Source organism: Mixophyes fleayi, chromosome 4 (assembly GCF_038048845.1).
Source record: "Mixophyes fleayi isolate aMixFle1 chromosome 4, aMixFle1.hap1, whole genome shotgun sequence".
NCBI lineage: Eukaryota > Metazoa > Chordata > Amphibia > Anura > Limnodynastidae > Mixophyes > Mixophyes fleayi.
Window position 1 is genome coordinate 14,778,769 of NC_134405.1, and position 25,799 is coordinate 14,804,567.

At 42.8% G+C, this 25,799-nt stretch overlaps 1 protein-coding gene across 1 annotated transcript; it reads left to right on the top strand.

Moving 5' to 3' along the window:
• Positions 1–30: 30 nt before the first annotated feature.
• LOC142150424 (uncharacterized) lies at positions 31–25,594 on the top strand. Its single transcript, XM_075205616.1, is given in 10 exon segments — positions 31–126; positions 320–404; positions 751–856; positions 946–1,165; positions 14,978–15,371; positions 16,195–16,292; positions 16,449–16,560; positions 19,866–19,963; positions 21,268–21,379; positions 24,335–25,594. Coding segments are annotated over 10 exon segments (2,499 nt in total). The 3' UTR covers positions 25,513–25,594.
• The last annotated feature ends 205 nt before the right edge of the window (positions 25,595–25,799 follow it).

The window sequence follows — 25,799 nt, forward strand, 5'->3', positions numbered from 1 at the left end:
CGCAGGACATGGATCTCAGACATTCGGAAAATGGCGGTGGCGCCTCTCTTCTGTCTACCACGTCATCCGGACCTGCTCGCTAAGGGTCCTCTTCTTTGCCAATATTTAGATCAGCTGACTTTGATGGTGTGGATGTTGAGACCTTGATTGTCAGGGCGAGAGGGTTCTTGCAGGGTGTGTGAGAACCATGATCAGAGCATGAAAACCTTCTTCTTTGGCCATTTACTATCAGGTATGGAAGATCAGTTATATATCTTCTGGTGTGAATCATAGGTTTGTAACACTTCCAGGTTTAGTCTTTGCCATTTACTTTTTACAGGTGGATCTAGATAAAGGACACCGTCTGGGTTCACTTAAGGTGCAGGTTTCTACGCTCTCAATATATTTTCGCAGTCTTACCAGAGGTACAGACATTCCTTCAGGGCATCTTACACGTTCAGCTGCCCTCTGTACATTCAGTGGCACCTTGGGATCTCAAGCTTGTGGTGAGGCCCCTCACTAATGTCCCCTTTGAGCGTTTGGAGTCGGTGGATCTACACCATGTTACTTGGAAGGTGGAGTTCTTTTAGCCATTGCTTTCTGCTCGGCATGTGTAGGTGCTGGAAGCGCTTTGCTGCAATCTACCGTTCTCGTTTTTTCTCGAGGATAGAGCGGCCCTCCGCACTAAACCCTTTGTTCCAAAGGTGGTGTCCTGGTTGCATTTGAATCAGGAAACTGTTGTTCCAGCATTCCATCCTTCTACGTCTTCAGATGACACTTTGCAGGACGTTGTTCGTGCCCTTCGGTGTTATGTGGATCGTACGGTTTCTGTTAGGAAGACTAAAGAACTCTTCATTCTCTGTGACATGCATAAGAGGTACTGGACCGCTTCTATGCGGTCCATTGCTCGTTGGATCACTTCAACAATTCGGTTGGCTTATGTCCAAGACTCTCACTCTGTGCCAGATGCCTTGAAAGCGCATTCCACCAGGGCTGTGGGCGCATCTTGTGTGGCACGTTACGGAGCTTTGGTGGAGCAGTTATGCCGAGCGATTACGTGGTCGTCTGTCCATACTTCCTCAAAATCCTACAGGTTGCAGGGTTTTGTATCTGCGGATGCGAGCTTTGGAGGCAAGGTGTTGCGCTTAGCCATTCCAGAGCGAACCCTCTCTTAGGGGCAGCTTTGGTATGTCCCCAACAGCAGTGTCCCTATTACATTCCAGGCCAGCAAATCACATGGTCAAGTCCCGGGTCACTCATCTAGGGGGTCCTCTGTTGTGATCTCAGCGCCATTTATGATTTCAGTCTGTGCATGCGCTGCCCATTCTTTTGAGAGCTACCATTCACTTCTATTGGTCAACGCCCTTTATTGGTTGCATTATTTAAGACACCTCTTTTCTTTTTCTTTTTTTTCAAACTCTTTGTTTAAAGAGGAAACGACAGGAAAAATACAATCAACATATTTGACATAAAAGTATTAGTATTCAAAGTGTCACCTCTGAATTTTGTACAGTTATATCGGTGGAGAATGGGGGCAAGGGGAGGGTGAAAGAGGAAGGAGGGATGGGAGGTAGAAAGGCACAAGTACTGTTTACAATTTCGCTAATAAATAAATAAGTAAACTTGGAACATTGCTAGGAAAACCTAGGCCACACTATTGCATTCGCTACCAAAAAGAAAAATAGCATACAAACGTTACTCACCAGCAGCACGCCGTATCCAGCCTAGGGGATCCGGAGGCGGCCCAAGAGCTATATTCCATCTGCGGGAGAGGGAGCCGTACTGGATAGACAGCTGCGGCTTTCCAGTAAAAACCATGGGGCCCACACCCTATCGAAATTATATAATTTATCATGAAGGTAGCACGTTATACTCTCCATGCTTGCGACATGCCCTATGTAGAACCGTAATTCCTGCATAGAGGGAGCCCTAGGGTCTTTCCAATGTTTTGCTATTAGGGATTTAGCAGCTGCCAATATATGGGAGATAAGCTTGTTAGAAGGCGCGCTTTCATCAGGTATAGGGCGAGAGAGAAGGAATGACATTATTTATCTGTTGTTCTGACACAGATTTTATAAGTGTAAGAACCATGTTCCAAAAAGGAACTATGCGAGGGCAGGTCCACCATATATGTAGCATCGTACCTCTCTGGCCACATTCCCGCCAGCAGCACTGAGTGGCCGTAGGAAACATTTCGAGACAGCTTATCAGGAGTATAGTACCACCTATAGTACACTTTGTAGGCTGTTTCCTTAATTAATGTAGAGATCGAGCTCTTGGCAATCCTCTCCCTGATCTCCTCCCAGCATGAGTCATCTGGAGGAGGTCCCAGGTCATTTTCCCATTCCCGCTCATGTTGGCCTGGGGTATCAAAAGTATAGTCTATGAGCCAATTATAGATCCTGGAAATCATCCCTTTAGTGAGAGGGGAATGTAGACACATATATTCAAAGGAGGTAAGGGCCCGGAGAACCTCCTGGAGGGGCATTGACATGGCGAAGTGTCGGAGCTGGAAGCACTGAAAAAAAAGCGGACGAAACGGTTCAAAACTGTGATGAAGTTCCGACATAGAAGCCCAAGTTTGATTGACTGCCAGGTCCGAAACCACCCATATTCCTGCTCTCATCGAAATTTTAAATTGCTGTGTTGAATTGCCAGGAGGGTGGCCCCAAAGAGGAGTCAGAGGTGAGATAGGTGAGGACAATTTATATTTGACCCGGCATGAGTCCCAAAGGGACAAACAGAATTTAAGAGATTGAAGAGAGGAGGCCGCTGGTGGTCTATCTGTATTGTCCAGGCCCCAAAGTGATGCCATAGAAGGGACCCGAACATAGTGGGCTTCCAGGTCCACCCATGCTATGGACTGGTAAGGGGCATAGGTTACCGCCACCTGGGTCAGATGGGATGCCAAATAATAAAATGTAATGTCTGGAAAGCCTCTGCCTCCCCGAGCCCTGGGCTTTTTGAGCACTACTATCAAGATTCTAGGGGGCTTGGCACGCCATATAAACTTTAGGAAGGAGGAATGCAAATCTCTAAACACAGAGTCGGGAACCCTCACCGGAAGAGTCTGAAAAAGATATCTGTTCTGGAAGGCCTCGAATGCAGTTAGTAGCACCTGAGCCAAAGGCTAAGACAGTTGTCCAGCATGAAGTTGTAGTTTTTCCCTTATTTGTGTTCTCTCATTTCATTCTCTTCTCAGGACGGTCAATTCTTTTAATTATTAGCAGGTGACAGAGGCTGGTTCAGGTAAGGATGTTGAGGAATTGGGGATGGAGAAGTTAGTAGCATAAGCAGTCCAGTCAATTACTCTATTCAATTCAAGGGTAAAGGAAAATTTGGAAACCTTGGAGCTTGGAGAAAGTGCGAGGGGCTATTGTCTGAGTAGCATTACGTCCGTAAGTACGGTGACCCCATAGTTAAAAAAAAGAGGTACACCCAGCGATGTCAGTCCAGTAATATTCGGACTTGAGCAGGCATCCTTGAGAATGATTATCATTCTTGGGAGGGTAAGGTTTTAGACCAAACAAAGTGCTGGGTGTGCTCTCACGTGCCTCAGTGATTATATCAAGTAGGACTAATTCTCTTTCCACTAAATATCCTTGAGGTACCCGAATTATGGGTGGGAGGTCCCTAGGGGAAAAGTACAACACCTAGGTCCCTTAATCTGGAGTCTCCCAATGTTTGGCAAGCCAACCGCTATTTCACGCACAAAGAAACCTGAGTATTGGGAGACTGTGAAGAACGAACAGACAATAGCCCGCCCACAAGTGTTGATGAAAAGAACTGATGACATTATTAGAAGTGTGTATATTAACGCAAGCTGAAGGAGATTGCATATGACATTATTGATAGACATAGGATGATGCTATTGATGAACATGAAGTGTTTAAATATATTCTGAGCTTAAAGACATGCGTTGGACAGATGAACCTGTTAAACTTGAAGAACTGTAGTATTCTGTATAACTGATACATGTTATATTGTACTTTGTACCTTTCCAAATAATGTATTACGTGTTTTATTGCACCCTTAGAGGGCATACAAAAGGTTATCTCCAAGCTCCAGAACTAAATGGTCTATAGTAAAAGAAGAAGTTGTTTTGAGGATTAAGACACTCTCTTATGATAACTTGTTTAGATCTACAAACAGCGTGGTCATACACCAAGGGGGACTTGCATTACATAGCAATGAAACATGGTACTGAGATCCTGCATATAACATCTTTAAGGTGATAGTTTATTCTACTATCAAAGGGTGGAACTGTCGAAGTCGTATAATTGGATGAACGAAAGTATATTGGTTTATTGGCTGATTGCACGCAGTATGCCACGCTACACGTGGCATACGGCGATCGCACGGTAAAATACGCACACACTCGCATTACAACATTTAGTTATTTATATAATTCATATTCATATTGGTTCCGTTACACAGTAATTTATGAGCAGATAGTAGTTAGTTAAATATTAGTTTATATGCTATGATTATATGTACACCTCAGTGTTATTTAAGGTTCAGGCTAAAGGAAATCCCCTTTACATCAGCAGCTGTCCGGTGCAGTCGGCGAAGATATCGCACATTGCATACTCTAGTTATTGATGTTAGGGAATAAACCTTTAATATGATACTGACATAAAATGCTAATAGACTCATTGTAACTGGAGAGTCAGGCGAGAAGAAAGGAGCCCATCCCCTGGAGAGATGACCCCCACCTTTGGATTCTTTAGTGTGAACTAGCCTATAACCTGTTTACCCTGGAACCACCCAAAGTCTGGACCTATAGAAGCAAGCCACGTCATCTCTATTGTTCTCTCTGTAACACTGAATGTATATATATCCATGCACAAAATAGATACAAACGGCGCTATGACACTGTACCAGTAATATTATATTAGTAAAGTCCAATATCTTGAACTGGTTCCTTCATATGTCACACTTCCCCTGTGCGGGCGGCTGCCAATCCTCTAAATCAAGCGGTGTAGCAGGAAAAAATCTAAAAAAGATGGAAGTGGACGCGCACAATAGTGTAATACAGTATATTATTGGAGCCAATACGTGAATCCAGAAAAGGAACCTAATCACCAGAGTGAAATAGGTTCTGTTCTGTTCAGTAACCTGGTTCTGGTTTTTGCCTTGTTGGTCTTCTTCTTGGCTTGGTTATACAAAATTGAGTTTCCTGTTACAGAGGACGGGCATAGTCGGGGAGGAGTGTGTAATCAACAAGTATGATAAGTGCCAGATCTCCTAGTCCTACTATACCCCAATGTAACGCAGTATCTCCCAATGGAGTCAGAGAAACAGATTTTACAATGAGTAAAAATCCTCTTTTTTATGGGTTAATTGTGCAACATATACAATAATGATCTATTTTACAAATACGACCGCTATAACATATGTAACAGTGGGCTATTGTGAAGGAGTGATGCTGCTCCTATAGAACACCTTCCATTATGATGGGGGAAGGTGGGGTTGGTGCGCAGTGCACATGCATACACTAAGACAGTATATATAGAAAACAGTTACAGCTAGGATAGGGGTTGTGTTTTTGTTATTTTTTAATTATTAAAAAGAAACATATTGAAATGCCAGTCATCACCATCAACTTGATGATGACGTCCGTCTCTCTACCGCATGATAAGCTTAAATTACGCATATAACGTGTATCTTCCTCCAGCATCCGTGTATTATACATAGTATGCAGTCGCAGCGATCTTAAGATACCTTGCATACTATGTAAAATGCATTTTTTTTTTAGGACACATTTTACATCTGCATTTTGGAGGCAAGATGTATCCAATTCTACATGAGGCCCTGTGTGACCTCTTTTCATGAGCCGTAGAGCCCTCGTCAGTGTTTCTCAGAAGTTCCTCTGATCCAGCTTCATAAGACTGCTAAGTGACCTCACACAATACGGTACGGCTTCCAACGGGCCTCTTGTGGTCAGGTGTCTTGGCTGTCACCGACACCTATTTGGTGCATTGTGTTCCAATTGAAATCTGGGGATTTCTGGAAAATTTTTGGTTTAAAATTCATTCCAGAAATTGAGATATTTTTCTGCCTTCAATTATATGAAATGTAAATGATTAGGGTGCTCTGACTCCTCATGCAGATTAATTCCAATATGGGCTAGTAATGGTGTGTGAGCCCCTCACATCTCTGCCATTATAATAACCAGCTCTGCTATTACTAACAGCCTTCTGCTGACTGCCGCACGGAGAACAATGAGGATTATGTAGCTGCTGATGTGAGAGCTCAGCCGCATGTATGAGGTCCTGATGGCCGGGAGGCTACACATAAACATGGGGTAACACTATGGGGGTAATTCCCACTGTCTGATATATTATTATAGGGAGATATTACCTCCGAACTGTACAGGGCTGGGATGTAGCTTTCCAGGTTCTAAGATGGCATCTGAGAGAGCATGTGGCCACGCCTCCTGGCAGTGTAAGTTCTTGTCAGGGGTGGATATATATCTGTAAGACCAACAGTGGGCGGGTTCGGGGCTCCGCCCCTTCGTTGGTGCGGGGAGCAGGGTAATAAAAAAAAAAATAGATATACAGTACTCACTTTATCGCGGCGCCGGCGTCCCTCCTCCTTCCTCTCTACACTGTTAACACTGAATGACAGGCGTGACGTCATCAAGTCACGCCTGTCATTCAGTGAGGAACAGCGCAGAGAGGACCAAGAAAGAAACAAGAAGACAGAAGAGAAGAAAAGAGAAGAAAAGAAAGAAGCTAATAGAAAGGTAAGTTTAAAAAAGGGGGAATAACGCAGAAAGTAGGGATGTGCACCGGCCACTTTTGGTGTCTCGTGTTTTGGATTCGGATTTGCTTGAGGTTTTGGGTTCGGATTTGTTTCGCAAAACACCTGACGAAAGGTTTTGGTTCGGATTTAAGGTTTTGGATTCGGATTTATTTTGAAAAAAACATAAAAAGTGTTAAAATCAAGTTTTTTTTGTTTATTTTCACTCCTACGCTATTATTAACCTCAATAACATTCAATAACAATCATTTCCACTAATTCCCAGTCTATTCTGAACACCTCACAATATTGTTTTTAGTCCAAAACGTTTCACCGAGGTAGCTTTCTGGACTGCATAGTGCAGTGGTCCCGGTACACAATTTGGTACCGGGGCCACAATACCTCCGTCTTCAAATGGTCTGAATTCCACTGCACAGCTGCCTGCTCCTACATCCTCTGCAGCATATACAGGGTGTAGTTCGAGCGTGTCAATACCTCTTGTTTTTGACGATGGCAGGTCATTTTCATTAATTTATGATTTGGCAGCAACAGTCAACGTTGTATAATATCTGATACGCCTCTATCTGGACTGCATAGTGGAGTGGCTCCGGTACCCAATTTGGTACCGGGGCCACAATACCTCCTCCAACTTTCAAGTGTAGTGTTTATAATTTATAAAAACTACAGTAGTTATAGCACGTCAATAACTCTTGTTTTAGACGACCATGGTACGTAGCATTCATCATTGAGATCCCATCAAGTATGTGAAAGACAGACAGGGTCGAAGTGTTATTTGTTGACTTTGTTAACAAAAAAACTGTCCCTGTTGCAAATATTCGTGCAATGAAAAATTGACTTCATTTAAAGGCTTAAGCTTTCAAGTGAACTTTGTAATATTGCAGTACCACTGGACTTATACTGCTGAATCAGTTAACTTTGTAATATAGCAGTACCAATGGACTTATACTGCAGAATCAGTGAACTTTGTAATATTGCAGTATTAATGGACTTCTACTGCAGGATTGTTTTTGGATAATTTTTTTTAATTTCTTTTTTTTATAAAAAAAAAATGTTATAACGTTTTTTTAATTTTTTTTATAACTTGGGAATAATGGGGAAATAACAATGCCCTTAGAAGGACAGAGCACAGGACACAGCACCACTGGACTGAACAGGACACAGCACAGGACCCAGCAGCACCACTGAACTCAGAAGGACAGAGCACAGGACACAGCACCACTGGACTGAGCAGAACACAGCACAGCACAGCACAGAACTGAACAGCACGAGATATAGCAGGACAGAGGACCACCTAACACACCCTCCCTCTACCCTGATCAATGCCCGAGTGAAGATGGCGGCGACTAGCGGGGAATTTATAGGATCCGAGTATTGCGAGATCCGACAGCGGGATTATGGCTCAGAGCCTCGGTTTCAGTTTTGCAATTGGCGGGAATACCCGGATCTGTCTCATATCCGCAACGTTTGGGTGGGCTCGGATTTCAGAAATCCGAGTGCGCTCATCTCTAGCAGAAAGGCACACTATGAGGAAAAAGGAAAGAAGAGAGGCACAGTAAGGAAAAAGGGGGGAAGAGAGGCACAGTAAGGAAAAAGGGGGGAAGAGAGGCACAGTAAGGAAAAAGGGGGGGGGGGGGGAAGAGAGGCATTTATTCTGATCACTAAGGGCTAGCAAAATTATTTACAAACCAAAATTCGTGATGTGTGTAACATACAGTGAATTAGGGTGATTTAAAAATTGTGCTTATATTGGTGTATCAAAAAAGCCAGTGGTGGAACATGATCTCTCATTACACCATAAATTATATAACTTGTGTGTAAAAGATTACTATCAAACAGACAGCCTCCATAAAGCTACTAGCGAAACGCGCATCAGCGTTCACCTTGTTGCTCGATCTATAGATCATTATTTTTCTGCTAGAAAAACCCATGAATATTTGAAGACTTTAACATAGTTTTGCAGTAATGATTTTGGGGGCTCAATAACAATCTCTGCTGCTCTCCTATTAGGATAGACAGGATACAGAGTCTACCCCCTAATTTAGGCGCAATTGAGCTTGTAGACCTTATGTTAGGTAGTAATTAATAGAGGACAGTCTTCTATCTCCCAAGTAAGATGTTATATAGTAATCTCCAGTCTACCTACCTCCCCCCTCATGATACACCAGGAATAACATACATACATACATACATGTCATAGTTGCCTACTCTCCCGGAATGTCCGGGAGACTCCCGAATTTTTGGGAGTTCTCCCGGACTCCCGAGAGAGCAGGCAAAAATCCCGGATTCCGAAGTCGCCGCTGTTGAAGATGGCGGGGGCGGAGCCAAATGGGGGCATCGTGGCCCCGCCCCCTGCTGCGATTGGCCAAAATGGGTTAAGGTGGAAAGGGGCGGAGCCTAACGGCGCATCACGCGAGGCCACGCCCCCTCTACGGACCCCCTCCCGGACAGCTGCCTCTTAAAGTTGGCAAGTATGATACATGTAATATACACAAGAACAACATATATGTATGACACACACAGAAACAACATACATACATACACACACATACATACATACACACATACATACACACATACAGGACACACACACATATATACAGGACACACACAGGAACAACATACATACATACACACACATACATACATACATACAGGACACACACACATACATACACACACATACATACATACATACATATACACACATACACACACACATACATACACACACATACATACATACATATACACACATACACACACACATACATACACATACATACATACATACATATACACACATACACACACACATACATACATACATATACACACACACACACACACATACATACATACATACATACATACATACATACATACATACATACATACAGGACACACACAGACCTTTGTACAATATCATTCTCCTACAGGTCTGATTACCTCCAGTCTCTCAGTAAGTTGCCCATAGATGGGTGTGGTGAGTGCGGGGGGCGGAGCCCGCAGTACACGCTCCTCCTACTAGTGGGAGCTGCTCAGCAGCAGCAGGAACCAATCAGGGAGAGGCTCTGTGACATCTGCAGGGAAATATAAACAATGTCTCCAACACAGAACATCCTAAATCTGATTGTAACAGTTTAATCACCATCGTAAAATAAATTGTATTACTGTCTTGTCCTCGATACAGGCGGCGGCCATTTTCCCTTAGTCTCCCAGACACACTATTGTCGCCGCTTACCCTGCATAGGGGGCGTGGCCACGTACTCCTCAGACGCCATGTCTGAACCTGGAGCGCCGCCCTCAGTCGTCCATATACAACATCCGGGCCCTGTACAAGGCTGAGGTAATATCTCCTATAATAATAATATATCAGACAGCAGGAATTACCCCCATATAGTTACCCCATGTTTATGTGCAGCCTCCCGGCCATCAGGACCTCATACATGCGGCTGAGCTGTCACATCAGCTGCTACATAATCCTCATTGTGCTGCAGCCAGCAGAATCCATCCCCCTCCCACCCCTTATACATATCACATAGACTATTATCTTATGTCCCCACAGACACCAGCACCTCCCTTCCCACCATACATTTCATCACCATCAGTCCCCGCAGACACAGCCAGGATCACATTGTTACAGTCTGACTGTGTCCTGCTGCAAAGCCCCCAGTGGTTATTCCTCAGACCTAATACTACACTCACCCCCCACCTATCATGTGATCCACATCCATAAACACCTCCATATACATACACAGTTCTTACACAAGGACAGAGTGGTCCATGTCTGCCCATCCCACAGGGCCCCTCGCACCGTCCCACGGGGCCCCTCGCGCCGTCCCACGGGGCCCCTCGCGCCGTCCCACGGGGCCCCTCGCACCGTCCCACAGGGCCCCTCGCACCGTCCCACAGTGCCCCTCGCACTGTCCCACAGGGCCCCTCGCACCGTCCCTCAGGGCCCCTCGCACCGTCCCACAGGGCCCCTCGCACCGTCCCACAGTGCCCCTCGCACTGTCCCACAGGGCCCCTTGCACCGTCCCTCAGGGCCCCTCGCACCGTCCCACGGGGCCCCTCGCTCCGTCCAACAGTGCCCCTCGCACCGTCCCGCAGGGCCCCTCGTACCGTCCCACGGGGCCCCTCGCTCCGTCCAACAGTGCCCCTCGCACCGTCCCGCAGGGCCCCTCGTACCGTCCCACAGGGCCCCTTGCACCCTCCACAGTGCCCCTCGCACCGTCCCACTATACAGTCATGGACACAAGTTTAGACAATGACACAAGTATTGTTTTTCACACAGTTTGCTGCTTTAGTGTTTTTAGACCTTTTTGTCAGATGTTGCTATGGTATACTGAAGTAACATTACAAGCATTTCATAAATGTCAAATGCTTTTATTGACAATTACATTAAGTTTATGCAAAGAGTAAATATTTGCCATGTTGACCCTTCTTTTTGAACACCTCTACAATTCGCCCTGTTATGCTGTCAATCAGCTTCTGAGCCACATACTGACTGATGGCCGCCCATTCCTGCCTAATCAATGCTTGGAGTGTGTCAGAATTTGTGGGTTTTTGTTTGTCCACCCGCCTCTGTGGTAGGGCTGAAATGCAGTGGAAATGTTGTTTTCGGGATAAAGTTCATTGTCATGGCAAAGAGGGACTTTGAAATTAATTGCAATTCATCTGATCATTATTCATGACATTCTGGAGTATATGTAAATTGGCATCATAAAAACTGAGGCAGCAGACTTTGTGAAAACCAATGCCTGTGTCATTCTCAAAAGTGTTGGACTGTACTTTGTTCCCCCCCATTGTAATTGTCACAGTATAGACCCCATTCCATCGTAGGTACAGCAAAGGGTCTACTGCCCATGTTCTGTCCACATTCCCAGTCTCCCTCTTACACTCAATATACAGGGACAGCTCACCCGCAATATACTAAGACCAGGGGGTATATTTATGAAGCAACATTATGCCATATTTTTTAAATATCAGTTTTATTAACAACAAAGCCAACCAGATATTGTCTGTAATAAAAAATTATATTAAATAAATATACCCCCAGGATTCCCTTCTGCAGTCATACAAACTGACACCATTTGTTTGCATTATACATTTATAACACTCTATGTAGGCCATTATATATAAATAATAAAGGCAAATCGAGATGCACTGATACTATTTAAGAAATATTTATTGCTTTATTGCTATGCTTTAAAATTATTTACATTTTTTGTGTGTGAGTAACTTTATTATAACCAGCCTAATAAAATCCACAAATAGTGAAATGTGTTAGTAAATGCAGATATAGAGCTGATTAGCTGATCCTTGCTGTGTGTCATGTGTCATAGAAATTCCATATAAAGTGTTTACAGCCAGAGTTTCTCTAAACCCTCATTACCAGTTATAGTCATGTTTCTATATGTTTGTAAAATGTACAATAATGTCTATTCCTGTATCCAGGTGAATCTTATATTGTTTTTTTCATGTCAGAAATGGCTTTCTATTGGTTTAAATTCTATATTAGTATATCCTAAAATGTATTCCCCAATTCTCCCATGCCTATAAATGCTATATATATATATATATATATATATCTATATCTATATCTATATCTATATCTATCTGTGTGTGTGTGCTGTTTCCTATAATTTAGGTAAATGTATAGGGTCAGTACTGGCACTGAGTGTGAATGCCTTCATCTTTTTTGGCTTTGTTTTGATTTTTCAAATGGTGCAAGTTGAAATATCAACTCTGGTGTAAGCTCTCTATCCTGCAGGGGCACCTCATTGACCAAGTGATCCCCGGGGTGGACCGGATGCTGGAAGTGTATATGTGTGTATATATATATATATATATATATATATATATATATATATATATATATATAGCACAGTAATAATAATGATTCCTGTCCACCTCTCTGTGGTCTCGGCTCCACGTGAGCGACGTTACTTAGAATCCTGATCTGACCCAGGCCAGCCCACGGTGCTCCCACCCTGTTACTCCTGACCTGTCCATGTAGGAGGGAAGAGGGGATGGGAAGGAAACACAGAGAAGAATTATAGCCCGAGAGCAGCATAAGAGTCTAATTCCTTCCAGAGATTCAGGAGGGATGATTGGGTTTCATAACCAAAAGCAGGATATCCGGTTTGTAGAAACCATTGCTTGAGGGTTATTGTACAGAGCGGTCACTGCTGATAAGAATTTTCCCAAAATACCCATTAAAGATAAATTGCAGTACCCCCAGTTCCTCCTATGCATCATATGTGTGCCCCCAGTTCCTCCTATGCCCAGTAGTTGTGCCCCCAGTTCCTCCTATGCCCATTAGTTGTGCCCCCAGTTCCTCCTATGCCCAGTAGTTGTGCCCCCAGTTCCTCCTATGTCTCACAGTTGTGCCCCCAGTTCCTCCTATGCCCAGTAGTTGTGCCCTCAGTTCCTCCTATGCCTCATACTTACCTCTGGAGTACACATCTATTATCCACAGGAGCTGCCTCACTAAAGCAGCCGTAGATAACCAAACACACAACAGCTCCATTTCAGTCATCTTCGGCTTCTTTAGTTTAACAGCTGGGGAGTGCCAGACAGAAGTGGTCGATGTCTCACTTTTGGCACGCGTGCCGGTGGTTGCCGACCCCTGGCCTAGAGTTTCATTATTAAACCCTGTATCCATAACAGCAATAGTGAAGGTTTTATACCATTTTAACAATGGGATCAGTTCACAGATATACATAATTTATTAAAGGGGTGTCTGGACAGTCCACTGGAGAGCATCTATAGATGCCAGCAGGAGGGGAAGTGAGTCCAGTGTAAGCTAGGCTGGGGATAGGAGACATCTCCACCAAGATATATTTAAGAAGGGAAGGTCCAGGGCTCCAGAACAAATCCTGCGACTTGCGCACAGTGAGGGCCTACTGGAAAACAAGGGTACAATGTACAGGTCTATTTATAAATTTAGAAATACAATTACAGCAAGACCAAATTATAATGAAGTTAATGACCAGATGGGAGTGGCCTCAGGAGGCCATGGGGAACGTGGGGTCCAGAGGAGCGTAGAAGTGGAGAGAGAGGAAAGCGAGTTCGATTCCATATCAACCCAAACTCCAGAGCCAGAAGAAGAATGCCACTGAATACATTGTGTTAAGAGAGCCCAATAAAAGTATTTCTTAAGATTCGGGACATCTAAACCACCTGCCAGGCCTTCATGTGCAGTTTTAATGATAGCAGCCTAGGGGTGTGTGACCTTGTGTACACCACCCTTTCTCAGCAGCCTTCAGGTGTCTTATACCAGTGTAAAGTGATACCAGGTGTGTGATGTATGTGTGGCCTATGTATAGCTCTCTGTGTCTATTAGGTGTGTGGTATCAGAGTGACGTGTATAGTGATCAGTGTGTATCAGGTGTGTGACATGTATATAGTGATCAGTCAAACCTGTGAAATGTGATCAGTGTGCAACAGATGTGTGATATTGGTGTGACCAGGAAGGTATCGGATACCAGGTTGCTATTGCCTCCAGTGTATAATTGGGAATTGATCCCGTTTAGAATTAATCAACACAGGGAACTACAAGCACCAGCATTCCCTGGCATGCAGTGCCCACTGGGACCTGTAGTGCACCTGGAAAAACACACCGAAAAATAGACGCCATTGAAAATGATCTTTATTACAAATAAAACCCCACAAACCCCCTTTTCGCAGCTTTGTTTCTCACTTAGATCTGGGGTCCTCGTAATCCAAAGGGTTAATTTGAAAAACCCACATGATCGCCAAAAGGACGGCTCCTCAGAGGAGCCGCCTCGTAAATCACTGGCTTAGAGCCAATCATTCTAACCAAACAGAGGGACTTTGCTAGGATTGGTCAGAGTGTGAAGAGCCGAGCTGATTGGTTAGATGCTATGTACATCAGTCATACAGTTTATGAATGAAGTACATTGTACATATATCTCAGCACTATGTTGTTTTTCTATCACTAATATATTCATGAGACTTTGGGATCTGCAGCTTTTGTTGTATTTTTAGATGTAAGTTTTACAATTAGGGGATTGAGATCATCATGGAGGAGGGGCTATAGGAGCAGCACTGTTGGTTCACAACAGGAAACCATTACATATGTTATAGGGATTGCATTTGTAAAATAGACCATTGTTGTAAACAGTAGTTTGCACAATAAACCCCTAAAAAAATTCTAACTACGTGTGGTTTCATTTACCTTTTTATTAATGTCTCTCTCAATACACAGGATTACACAGTAGTGATCAAGAGATCTGGTGAGTGTGTGACACTCAGGAGCTGCCCCAGTGTGTCAGGAGGATTGAGCAGGACCCAGATCCCCATCACGGTGCCTGAACCTCACTCACTGATACATGGGAGAAACAATGACCAGAAGATCCTGGAACTGACCAACAAGATCATTCAGCTGGTGACTGGAGAGGTGACTGCTGGGAATGGGGCATTATACAGTAACACCAGGGGATGTGTCTGGATGATGACTGTGTCATTGTGTTGTCAGATTCCTATAAGGTCTCAGGATGTCACTGTGTATTTCTCTGTGCAGGAGTGGAAGTATTTAGGAGGGCACAAGGGTCTGTAGGAGGACGTGAGGATGGAGAATCATCGGATCCTCACATCACTGGGTAAGAGGAGAATTTCTGTTATTGTAGAGAATAGTTTTGATGGCCACATAGATACTCATCTGAGAATCACATATATACAATGTATTTAGTCCCTATCTGTTTCCTACAGATGGATCCAGTAACAGAAATACCCCAGAGAGATGTCCCCGTCCTCTTTATTCACAAAATTGTAAACAGGAAAATCACAGTATTCTGCAGGAGTATCAGGTAGACGACATTTTAGGATCTCAGCAAATACCAAAGTAAATTTTCCAATTTATGATCTGTAAAAAAAAACTGTGTTGGGTCTTATACACTGATATTCTTCTGTTTCATCTCAATTTATTAAATCGGATCTTATTAGATATGATATATTTTATTGCCATAATCCTATTAATGTTAAGTTTGGCTCTCTCTACATCCTATCCTTTTTGTATTGCTTTCTTTGTTCTAGTTGTTTTCTTATGTAGTTGCTTTCTTTATGGTCTCTTGCATTGATTTTTACTGATTATATTGTTTCTCTTGTCCCTTACTTATCTGTATGTTTTTTGGTTTATTTATTGTTGATTGTGCGGCGCTGTGGATTCTGTGGCGCCAAATTAATAATTTAAGCTGATGATGATATTGTTATTGTCTTGTTTATTATTTAGGTTGACGTCTTGACTGATATTAAGGTAGAAACGATAGAAGGAGAGAAAGAGACGTATGTGAGGGGTGATCAGCAGTGTAAGGAGGAAGAAATCCCTACAGATATTACAGGTGAGTAATAAACATATATTAGAGAAAAGAATCACTTCTTCTGCTAATGTAAACAATGTAATCAGTCCATGTATGTTTCCTACAGATGGATCCAGTAACAGAAATACCCCACAGAGATATCTCCGTCCTCTTTATTCACAGGATTGTACACAGGAAAACCCCATTATCCCACAGGAGTATCAGGTAGACTTTTGGTCTCACATAATCCCAAAATGACATTTCATTATATTATCTATAAAAAGCTGTTTGGATCTTATACACTGATATTCTCCTGTTTCATCACAAATTATTAGATCAGATATTATTAAATATATTTGTCTTGTTTTGTGGGCTATTTAGGGTGACGTCCTGACTGATATTAAAGTAGAATTTACAGAGGGAGAGGAAGAGGCGTATGTGAGGGGTGATCCGCAGTGTAAGGAGGAGGAAATCCCTACAGATATCAGCACAGGTGAGTAATAAACACTTATTACATAAAAGAGTCACATATTCTGTTTACGTAAACAATCATCACCATCAACATTTATTTATATAGCGCCAGCAAATTCTGTAGCGCTTTACAATTGGGGACAAACATTAATAAGACAATACTGGGTAATACATACAGACAGAGAGGTAAGAGAACCCTGCTCGCAAGCTTACAATCTATAGGACAATGGGAGTTTGAAACACAAGTGCACATGCTACATCATATTGCACAATGGACCAGCTAGAATGCAAAGGTAATAGTATTGAGTGGGCTGTGTGTGTGGCATGGTGGTCAGAGGGTTGTTGTCTTGTGTTAGCTGTGTAGAGGGTGATAATAGGGTAACCTAGGGAGATTAAGATGGTGGATAAGGAATATTATAAGCTTGTCTGAAGAGGTGGGTTTTCAGAGAACGCTTGAAGGTTTGAAGACTAGAGGAAAGTCTTATTGTGCGAGGGAGGGAATTCCACAAACTGGGTGCAGCCCGGAAAAGTCCTGTAACCGAGAATGGGAGGATGTGATGAGAGTGGAAGAGAGACGCAGATCTTGTGCAGAACGGATGTGTCGAGTAGGGAGATATTTTGAGACACAGTAATACACATTTTGTGTATTACTGTGTATATTTGTGGAGTTTTTGGTGGAGACTCTGGGGTATTTATACGGCTGCACACCTGAGTGAAGCGCCTTACTAAGATCTACTTTGAATATAGATATTTTGAGACAAGTGAGGAATTGTATGTCAGTGCAATTATGTTGATGGACTTGTATGTTAGTAGAAGAATTTTATATTGGATTCCTTGAAATACAGGCAACCAATGTAGAGACTGACAGAGCGGCTCAGCAGAGGAAGAACGGTTTGCAAGGAAAATCAATCTAGCCGCTGCGTGCATAATAAATTGTAGGGGTTCAAGTCTGACTTTGGGAAGACCAGTAAGGATTGAATTGCAATAGTTGATGCGGGAGATAAGTGCATGAATTAAGGTTTTTGCTGTGTCTTGTGTGAGATATGTGCGTATTCTGGAAATGTTCTTTAAATGTATGTAACATGATTTGGATATGGAGTTGATGTGGGGAATAAATGATAGTTGTGAGTCAAGGATTACACCTAGGCAGCGAGCTTGCGTGGTGGGATTTATGGTCATGTTATCAACAGAAATAGAAATGTCAGACAGGAAGCTTCTGTTTTTGGGTGGGAATATTATTAATTCAGTTTTTGAAAGATTGAGTTTGAGTTGGTGAGAAGACATCCAAGATGAAATGGCAGAAAGACAGTCAGTAACGCGAGACAATACAGATGGTGAAAGATCAGGAGAGGATAGATAGATTTGTGTATCATCCGCATAGAGATGATACTGAAATCCAAAGGAGCTTATTAGTTTTCCAAGAGAAGTGGTGTAGATAGAGAATAGCAGAGGACCTAGGACTGAGCCTTGTGGTACTCCAACTGATAAAGGAAGCGGAGCCATGGTGGATCCAGAGAAATTAACACTGAAAGAGCGATTAGATAGGTAGGATGAGAACCAGGATAGGACAGTGCCTTCAAGACCTAGGGATTGTAGCATTTATATGAGGAGAGAGTGGTCAACAGTGTCAAATGCAGCAGAGAGATCCAGGAGAATTAGAAGAGAATAATGGTTTTTACTTTTTGCTGTGATCAAATCATTGACAACCTTGGTCAGCGCAGTCTCTGTGGAGTGTTGAGAGCGAAAGCCTGACTGAAGATGATCCAATAGGTTGTTTGCTGTAAGAGAGTGTGTGAGGCGAGTGTAGTCAATTCTCTCGAGAAGCTTGGAGGGGCATGGGAGCTGAGAGATGGGTCGGTAATTTGCGAGAGAGTTAGGGTCAGAATTTTGTTTTTTTCAAATGGGAGTAATCACTGCATGCTTGAATAGTGATGGAAAAATACCAGTAGATTAAGATAGATTACAGATTTTAGTTAGAGGGGGAATGAGCACAGGAGACAGGGACCTACCAATTTGTGAGGGAATGGGATCAAGAGGACATGAGGTAGAGTAGGAAGATGAGAAGAGAGTAGAAACTTCCTCTTCATTTGTAGGATCAAATGAAGAGAGAGTGTCAGAGAGTGCTGCAAAGGAATTTAGGCAATTGCTTGTCGAGGGAGATGATACCATTTCAAGTCTGATCTTATCTATTTTGTCCTTGAAATAGGAAGCAAGATCCTGGGCACTAATGTTAGTTGGAGGATTTGGGGCGGGAGGATTCAGAAGAGATTTAAATGTGTTAAAAAGGCGTTTGGGGTTAGAAGTCTGAGCATAGATGAGAGATTGGAAGTATGTTTGTTTAGCAGTGTCCAGAGCATTTCTATAGGATTGGTAGATATCAGTATATGTGATGAAATCATTAGAGGTACAAGATTTATGCCAGTGACGTTCTGCTTTACGAGAAAGTTATTGGAGAGTTCGTGTTACTTTAGTGTGCCACGGTTGGCACAAAGTCTACGCGGAATATGTAGTGTCGCTGGAGCCACTTGATCCAGGGCAGTTGCTAGGGTTTGGTGCAAATGGGGTACTGCCCGATAAGGGGAAGAGAATGTAGAAATTGGGGTGAGAAGGTGTTGAAGAGAGGTGGAAAACTGTTGAAGATCAATAGAGTTGATATTCCTGCGGTTGTGAGGAGGCTTGGAAGAGTTTGACACCAAGGAGGGTAAAGAACAGGTGTTGAGCGAGTAGCTAATAAGGTGATGATCCGAGAGGGGGAAAGGAGTGTTAAGGAAATCAGAAACTGAGCATAGTCTAGAGAAACAAGATCAAGACAGTGGCCATCCTGATGAGTAGCGGATTCAATCCACTGGGAGAGGTCAAGTGTGGAGGTTAGAGAGAGTAGTTTGGAAGCAGCATTCGAACGTGGATTAGAAATAGGGATGTTGATATCACCCATGATGATGGTGGGGATGTCAGAGGATAAGAAGTGAGGGAGCCACGCAGAGAAGTGTTCAAGAAATTATTGGTGTGGACCAGGGGGGGTGATAGATGACAGCAATACGCATAGAGAATGGGTTAAAAACCTTAACAGCATGTACTTTAACAGATGTGAATGTGAGTGATGGGACATTTGGTAGAACTGTGAACGTGCACTGTGGGGAGAGAAGTAGTCCAACCCCCCCTCCTTGTCTGCCTCCAGGTCTGGGGGTGTGGGTGAAATGGAGACCACCATGTGAAAGGGCTGCAGGTGAGGCAGTGTCTGATTGTGTGAGCCATGTTTCTGTTATTGTTAGAAGGTTGAGGGTGAGGGTGTTTGAGATGTATTCAATCAGTGTCTGTTTCCTACAGATGGATCCAGTAACAGAAATACCCCACAGAGATATCTCCGTCCTCTTTATCCACAGGATTGTACACAGGAAAATCCCATTATCCCACAGAAGTATCAGGTATATGACATTTTAGGGTCTTGCCAAATACCTAAATGCCAAAGTGACTTTATTACATTATCTGTAAAAGAGCTGTGTGGATCTTATACACTGATATTCTTCTGTTTCATCTCAAATGATTAAATCAGATATTATTAAATATGATATATTTTATTACCATAATCTTCTTAATGTAACTCTCACAAGTTTGGCTCTCTCTACCTCCTACCCTTTTGTATAGCTTCCTTTGTTCTAGTTGTCTTTTTATGTAGTTGCTTTCTCTATTGTCTCTTGCATTGATTTTTACTGATTATATTGTTTCTCTTGTCCCTTACTTATCTGTATTTTTTTGATTTATTTTTTGTTGATTGTGCGGCGCTGCGGATTCCGTGGCGCCATATAAATACATTAAAATGATGGTGATATATATATGGTGTTGTGTAGCCCGAAAGAGGTCACTGCATCAGTCAGATTTCGCCAGGTCCAGTTTTTTCTGTTACACAGAGCGTATCTCACCCCTCTTCGGCTTTCTAAGTTTAGTGGGGGTCAGAGGGTGCTGTGTCCCAAGTGTAAGAGTGAAAAAGGAGATTTTTGGCATATGCTCTGGGAATGTCCGCAGGTTTCATCCTTTTGGGGAGAGGTGGAGGATTGTATTAAAAGACTGGAGGTGGGAGTGGTGGCCTTGACTCCAAAACTCTCTATATTCGGTTTGGGCTTAAACAAAAAAACCCATAGACTTATTAGACTGCTTATCAACACGTTACTTATGTTGGCAAAGGTGGTGATAGCTAGGAAATGGATGGCACCTGAAGGCCCGACTTTGAGTAGCTGGATCGACCTTGTTAACGATACAGTCGGCCATGAAAGGTTCATGTACACCAGCAGGAACCTAGTGGATAAGTATGAAAGAATATGGTACAGGTGGAGGATATCCTCATATGTTACGGAAGGGTTGAGGGAGGTGGAGCTCTCCTAATGAATGCTCGGGGCAGACATCCAGCCGCCTATTGTTAAGTCTTTAAGGTCAACGATTATATTCGGTATTATCAACGCTGTATTATTTCATTGCATCTTGAAACTGTTGAAGGTGTGTATACCTTGGCTTGTATATCTGAATGTCAATGTTTTTTCTTTTGTGATACTATTGTGTATGGTTACTTGATAATACCTGTAACACTGTGTGGGTTATAATTGGGGATTAAGTCCAATGTTGTGGGCTTTTTTGTTGTTTAGAATGTAAAAAAAAAAAGTAAATGCAATAAAATTTTACCTGATTTAAAAAATAAAATAAAAATGATGGTGTTATTGTTTTGTTGGTTATTTAGGGTGACGTCTTGACTGATATTAAAGTAGAAACGACAGAAGGAGAGGAAGAGACGTATGTAAGGGGTGATCCGCAGTGTAAGGAGGAGGAAATCCCTACAGATATCAGCACAGGTGAGTAATAAACAATCATTTATTCTACACTCCCCTCTGTCAGTACAAACTAATGAGGAAAATGTACATGTCCAGTAGGAGAGCCCGGAGCCATCAGCCCCTTTTAGACTCCTGTTCTCTTTCTCACTTCATATCATTGTGTGCTTCCAGCCCAGACATCTGACCAGTCTCCTCCTCACATCATATCATTGTGTGCTTCCAGCCCAGAGATCTGACCGGTCTCCTCCTCACATCATATCATTGTGTGCTACCAGCCCAGACATCTGACCACTCTCCTCCTCACATCATATCATTGTGTGCTACCAGCCCAGACATCTGACCAGTCTCCTCCTCACATCATATCATTGTGTGCTACCAGCCCAGACATCTGACCAGTCTCCTCCTCACATCATATCATTGTGTGCTACCAGCCCAGAGATCTGACCAGTCTCCTCCTCACATCATATCATTGTGTGCTACCAGCCCAGAGATCTGACCAGTCTCCTCCTCACATCATATCATTGTGTGCAACCAGCCCAGACATCTGACCAGTCTCCTCCTCACATCATATCATTGTGTGCTACCAGCCCAGACATCTGACCAGTCTCCTCCTCACATCATATCATTGTGTGCAACCAGCCCAGACATCTGACCAGTCTCCTCCTCAAATCATATCATTGTGTGCTACCAGCCCAGATATCTGACCAGTCTCCTCCTCACATCATATCATTGTGTGCTACCAGCCTAGAGATCTGACCAGTCTCCTCCTCACATCATATCATTGTGTGCTACCAGCCCAGACATCTGACCAGTCTCCTCCTCACATCATATCATTGTGTGCTACCAGCCCAGACATCTGACCAGTCTCCTCCTCACATCATATCATTGTGTGCTACCAGCCCAGACATCTGACCAGTCTCCTCCGCCCACTGTCTGGTGTATCTTATGGGATGTCAGTGACACCATGAGATTACCCATGAACCTCCTGTACACTACCTCCTGTGACAGTATCCATCACCACCTCTCTGTATTACCACATGTGAAATTGCCATGAATATTTGATCCTCAGCTGTATATTATCAGTGTAATACTAATGTAGAATATGAGATTATTCTCCTTCCTCTAAGATCACATACACCCCATCACAAAGTACACTTCACACAAACTCCACCTGCCTGCACACACCTGTCATTGCACAATATCTCCCCTCCAGTCTACGTGCTTGGATGCTCTATACAATTGCTCTTTATTCTGCTGATCTGACCCAGTACAGTACTTTGCCCTTATACTTTACTTTGTGTTGTTGCCCATCTGTGCCCTACTCCATTCTCCTAAACTGTCCTGATGCTCTCCTATTCTCTGTGCAAGGATGTGAGACCTAAGAGTAGTGTAAACCCATATCCTGGACTCACTTCTAATTTCACGCATGTCTACTCTACTTTTGAGGCTCCAGTGTTTGTGTGTGAGGGCAGTGTCTAGGATGCTGGCTGGGCAAGGTGTATGATTAGGAAATGTTACTTGTCAGTGTCCGCATTTTAGCTGGAATTGTCCAAGCTGGATGCACTTTGCATGTCACTGTGGCTGGGCTTATGCAATGTGCTTGGTAATTCAGTTGTATAATTATAATGAAGTGTTTGTAGTTTGCAAATTGAACTTAAACAGCTGGACATTTCAACCTACTCATAGTAACATACACAATATGGGCAAAAGTACCTTAATATACCTTATACCTTAATACCTTAAGCCTTAATATGGAGTTTGTTCCCCTTTTGCAGCTATAAATGCTTCCACTCTTCTTGGAAGGCTTTCCACAAGATGTTGGAGTGTTTCTGTGGGAATTTGTGCCCATTCATTTTGTAGATCATTTATGAGGTCAGGCACTGATGTTGGACGAGAAGGCCTGGCTAGCAATCTCCTTTCCAGTTCATCCCAAAAGTTTTCGATGGGGTTAAGGTCAGGGCTCTGTGCGGGCCAGTCAAGTTCTTCCACACCGAACTCATCAAATCATGTATTTGTAGTCCTTTCTTTGTGCACTGGAGCACAGACATGTTGGATTAGAAAAGGGTCTTCCCATAACTGTTGCCACAAAGTTGGAAGCATAGCGTTGTCCAAAATGGCTTGTTATGCTGAAGAATTAAGTTTGCCCTTCATTGCAGATAAGGGGCCTAGCCCAAACCCTGAAAAACGGACCCATACGATTATCTCTCCTCCAACAAACTTTATAGCTGGCATAATGCAGTCAGGCAGGTAACGTTCTCCCGATATCTGCCAAACTCAGACTCGCCCATGTGACTGCCATACAGAGAAGCGTGATTCGTCGCTCCACAGAATACCTTTACACTGCTCTACAATCCAGTGTCAGTGTGCTTTACACCACTCCATGCAACGGTCTTGGTGATGTGGGGCTGCATGCAGCTGCTCGGCCATGGAAACCCATTCCATTAAGCTCCTGCTGCACAGTTTTTGTGCTTAGATTAATGCCAATGAAAGTTCAAAACTCTTCAGCTTTGGAATCAGCAGAGTGTGGGCGACTTTTAAGCACCATGCGCCTTAGCAGTCATTGACCCCGCTGTGTGATTTTATGTGGTTTTCCACTTCGTGGAGTTGCTGTTGTTCCTAAACATTTCCATTTTCTAATAATATCACTTACAGTTGGCCGTGGAATATTCAGCAGGGATGAAATTTCACGAACCATCTTATTGCAAAGGTGGCATCCTATCACAGTATCACGCTTGATGTCACTGAGCTCTTCAGAACAGCCCATTTTTTAGCACAAATGTTTGCAAATGGAGACTGTATGGTTAGGTGCTGATTTTATACACCTCTGGCAACGGGTTTGATTGAAACACCTCAATTCAATAATTAAAAGGTGTGGCCAAATACTTTTGTCCATATAGTGTATGTTACTATAATTTGGGGTATAATATGTTAATGTAAATTACAATGTCTATACCCATACATTTATTTTATTTCCAGCAGATGGATGCAAACACAGGAATATCTCAGATAGAAAATTAATTTTATCTACAGATTTTGAAACAGAAGTTAACATACGACAAGATTCTCCAGGAGGAAACCCCACTACCCTAAATATACATCCAGTACTTCACAGAGCAGATAAATCATCTGATCGATTTAATCATGAGGATTATTCTCCTGATAATATAGATATTGTTACGTATAGTGCAGATCATACAGATGATGAAATATTTCTATGTCCTGAGGGTGGGAAATGTTTTACACAGAAATCAAATCTTGTTGACAGTCACAGAACTCACACAGGTGAGACACAGTTTACATGTTCTGAGTGTGGGACATGTTTTACACATAAATCAAGCCTTGCTGAACATCAAACAACGCACACAGGTGAGACAGGGTTTACATGTTCTGAGTGTGGGAAATGTTTCACACGTAAATTATCTCTTGTTAGACATCAGAGAACTCACACAGGTGAGTCACAGTTTACATGTTCTGAGTGTGGGAAATGTTTTACACGTAAATTATCTCTTTTTGCACATCAGAGAACTCACACAGGTGAGAAACCATTTACATGTTCAGACTGCGGGAAATGTTTTACACATAAGTCAAGTCTTTCTGAACATCAGACAACGCACACAGGTGAGACACGGTTTACATGTTCTGAGTGTGGGAAATGTTTTACACGTAAATTATCTCTTGTTAGACATCAGAGAACTCACACAGGTGAGAAACCATTTACATGTTCTGAGTGTGGGAAATGTTTTATATGTAAATCAAATCTTGTTGAACATCAGACAATGCACACAGGTGAGACTCAATTTACATGTTCTGAGTGCGGGAAATGTTTTACACGTAAATTATCTCTTGTTAGACATCAGAGAACTCACACAGGTGAGAAACCATTTGCATGTTCTGAGTGTGGGAAATGTTTCAAACATAAATCAAATCTTGTTGAACATCAGAGAACTCACACAGGTGAGAAACCATTTGCATGTTCTGAGTGTTGGAAATGTTTCACACATAAATCATCTCTTGTTGGACATCAGAGAACTCACACAGGTGAGAAACCATTTTCATGTTCTGAGTGTGGGAAATGTTTTACACAGAAATTTAAATTTGTTGAACATCAAAAAATGCACGCAGATCAAAAGGTATTGGATGTGAAGCAAGTTTGATTACATTAATGTGTATATACTGTGTCTATGTATATGTGTGTATATATATATATATATATATATATATATAATATATATATATATATATATATATATATATATATATATATATATATATATATATATATATCGTATATACTCGAGTATAAGCCGAGTTTTTCAGCACATTTTTTGTGCTGAAAAAGCTCCGCTCAACTTATACTCGAGTCCCACTTACCTGTTCTCCGGTCTCTGGTCTCTCCCGCTCATCTGCGGGCACATACAGCCTCTGTGGGTGGTGCGATGAC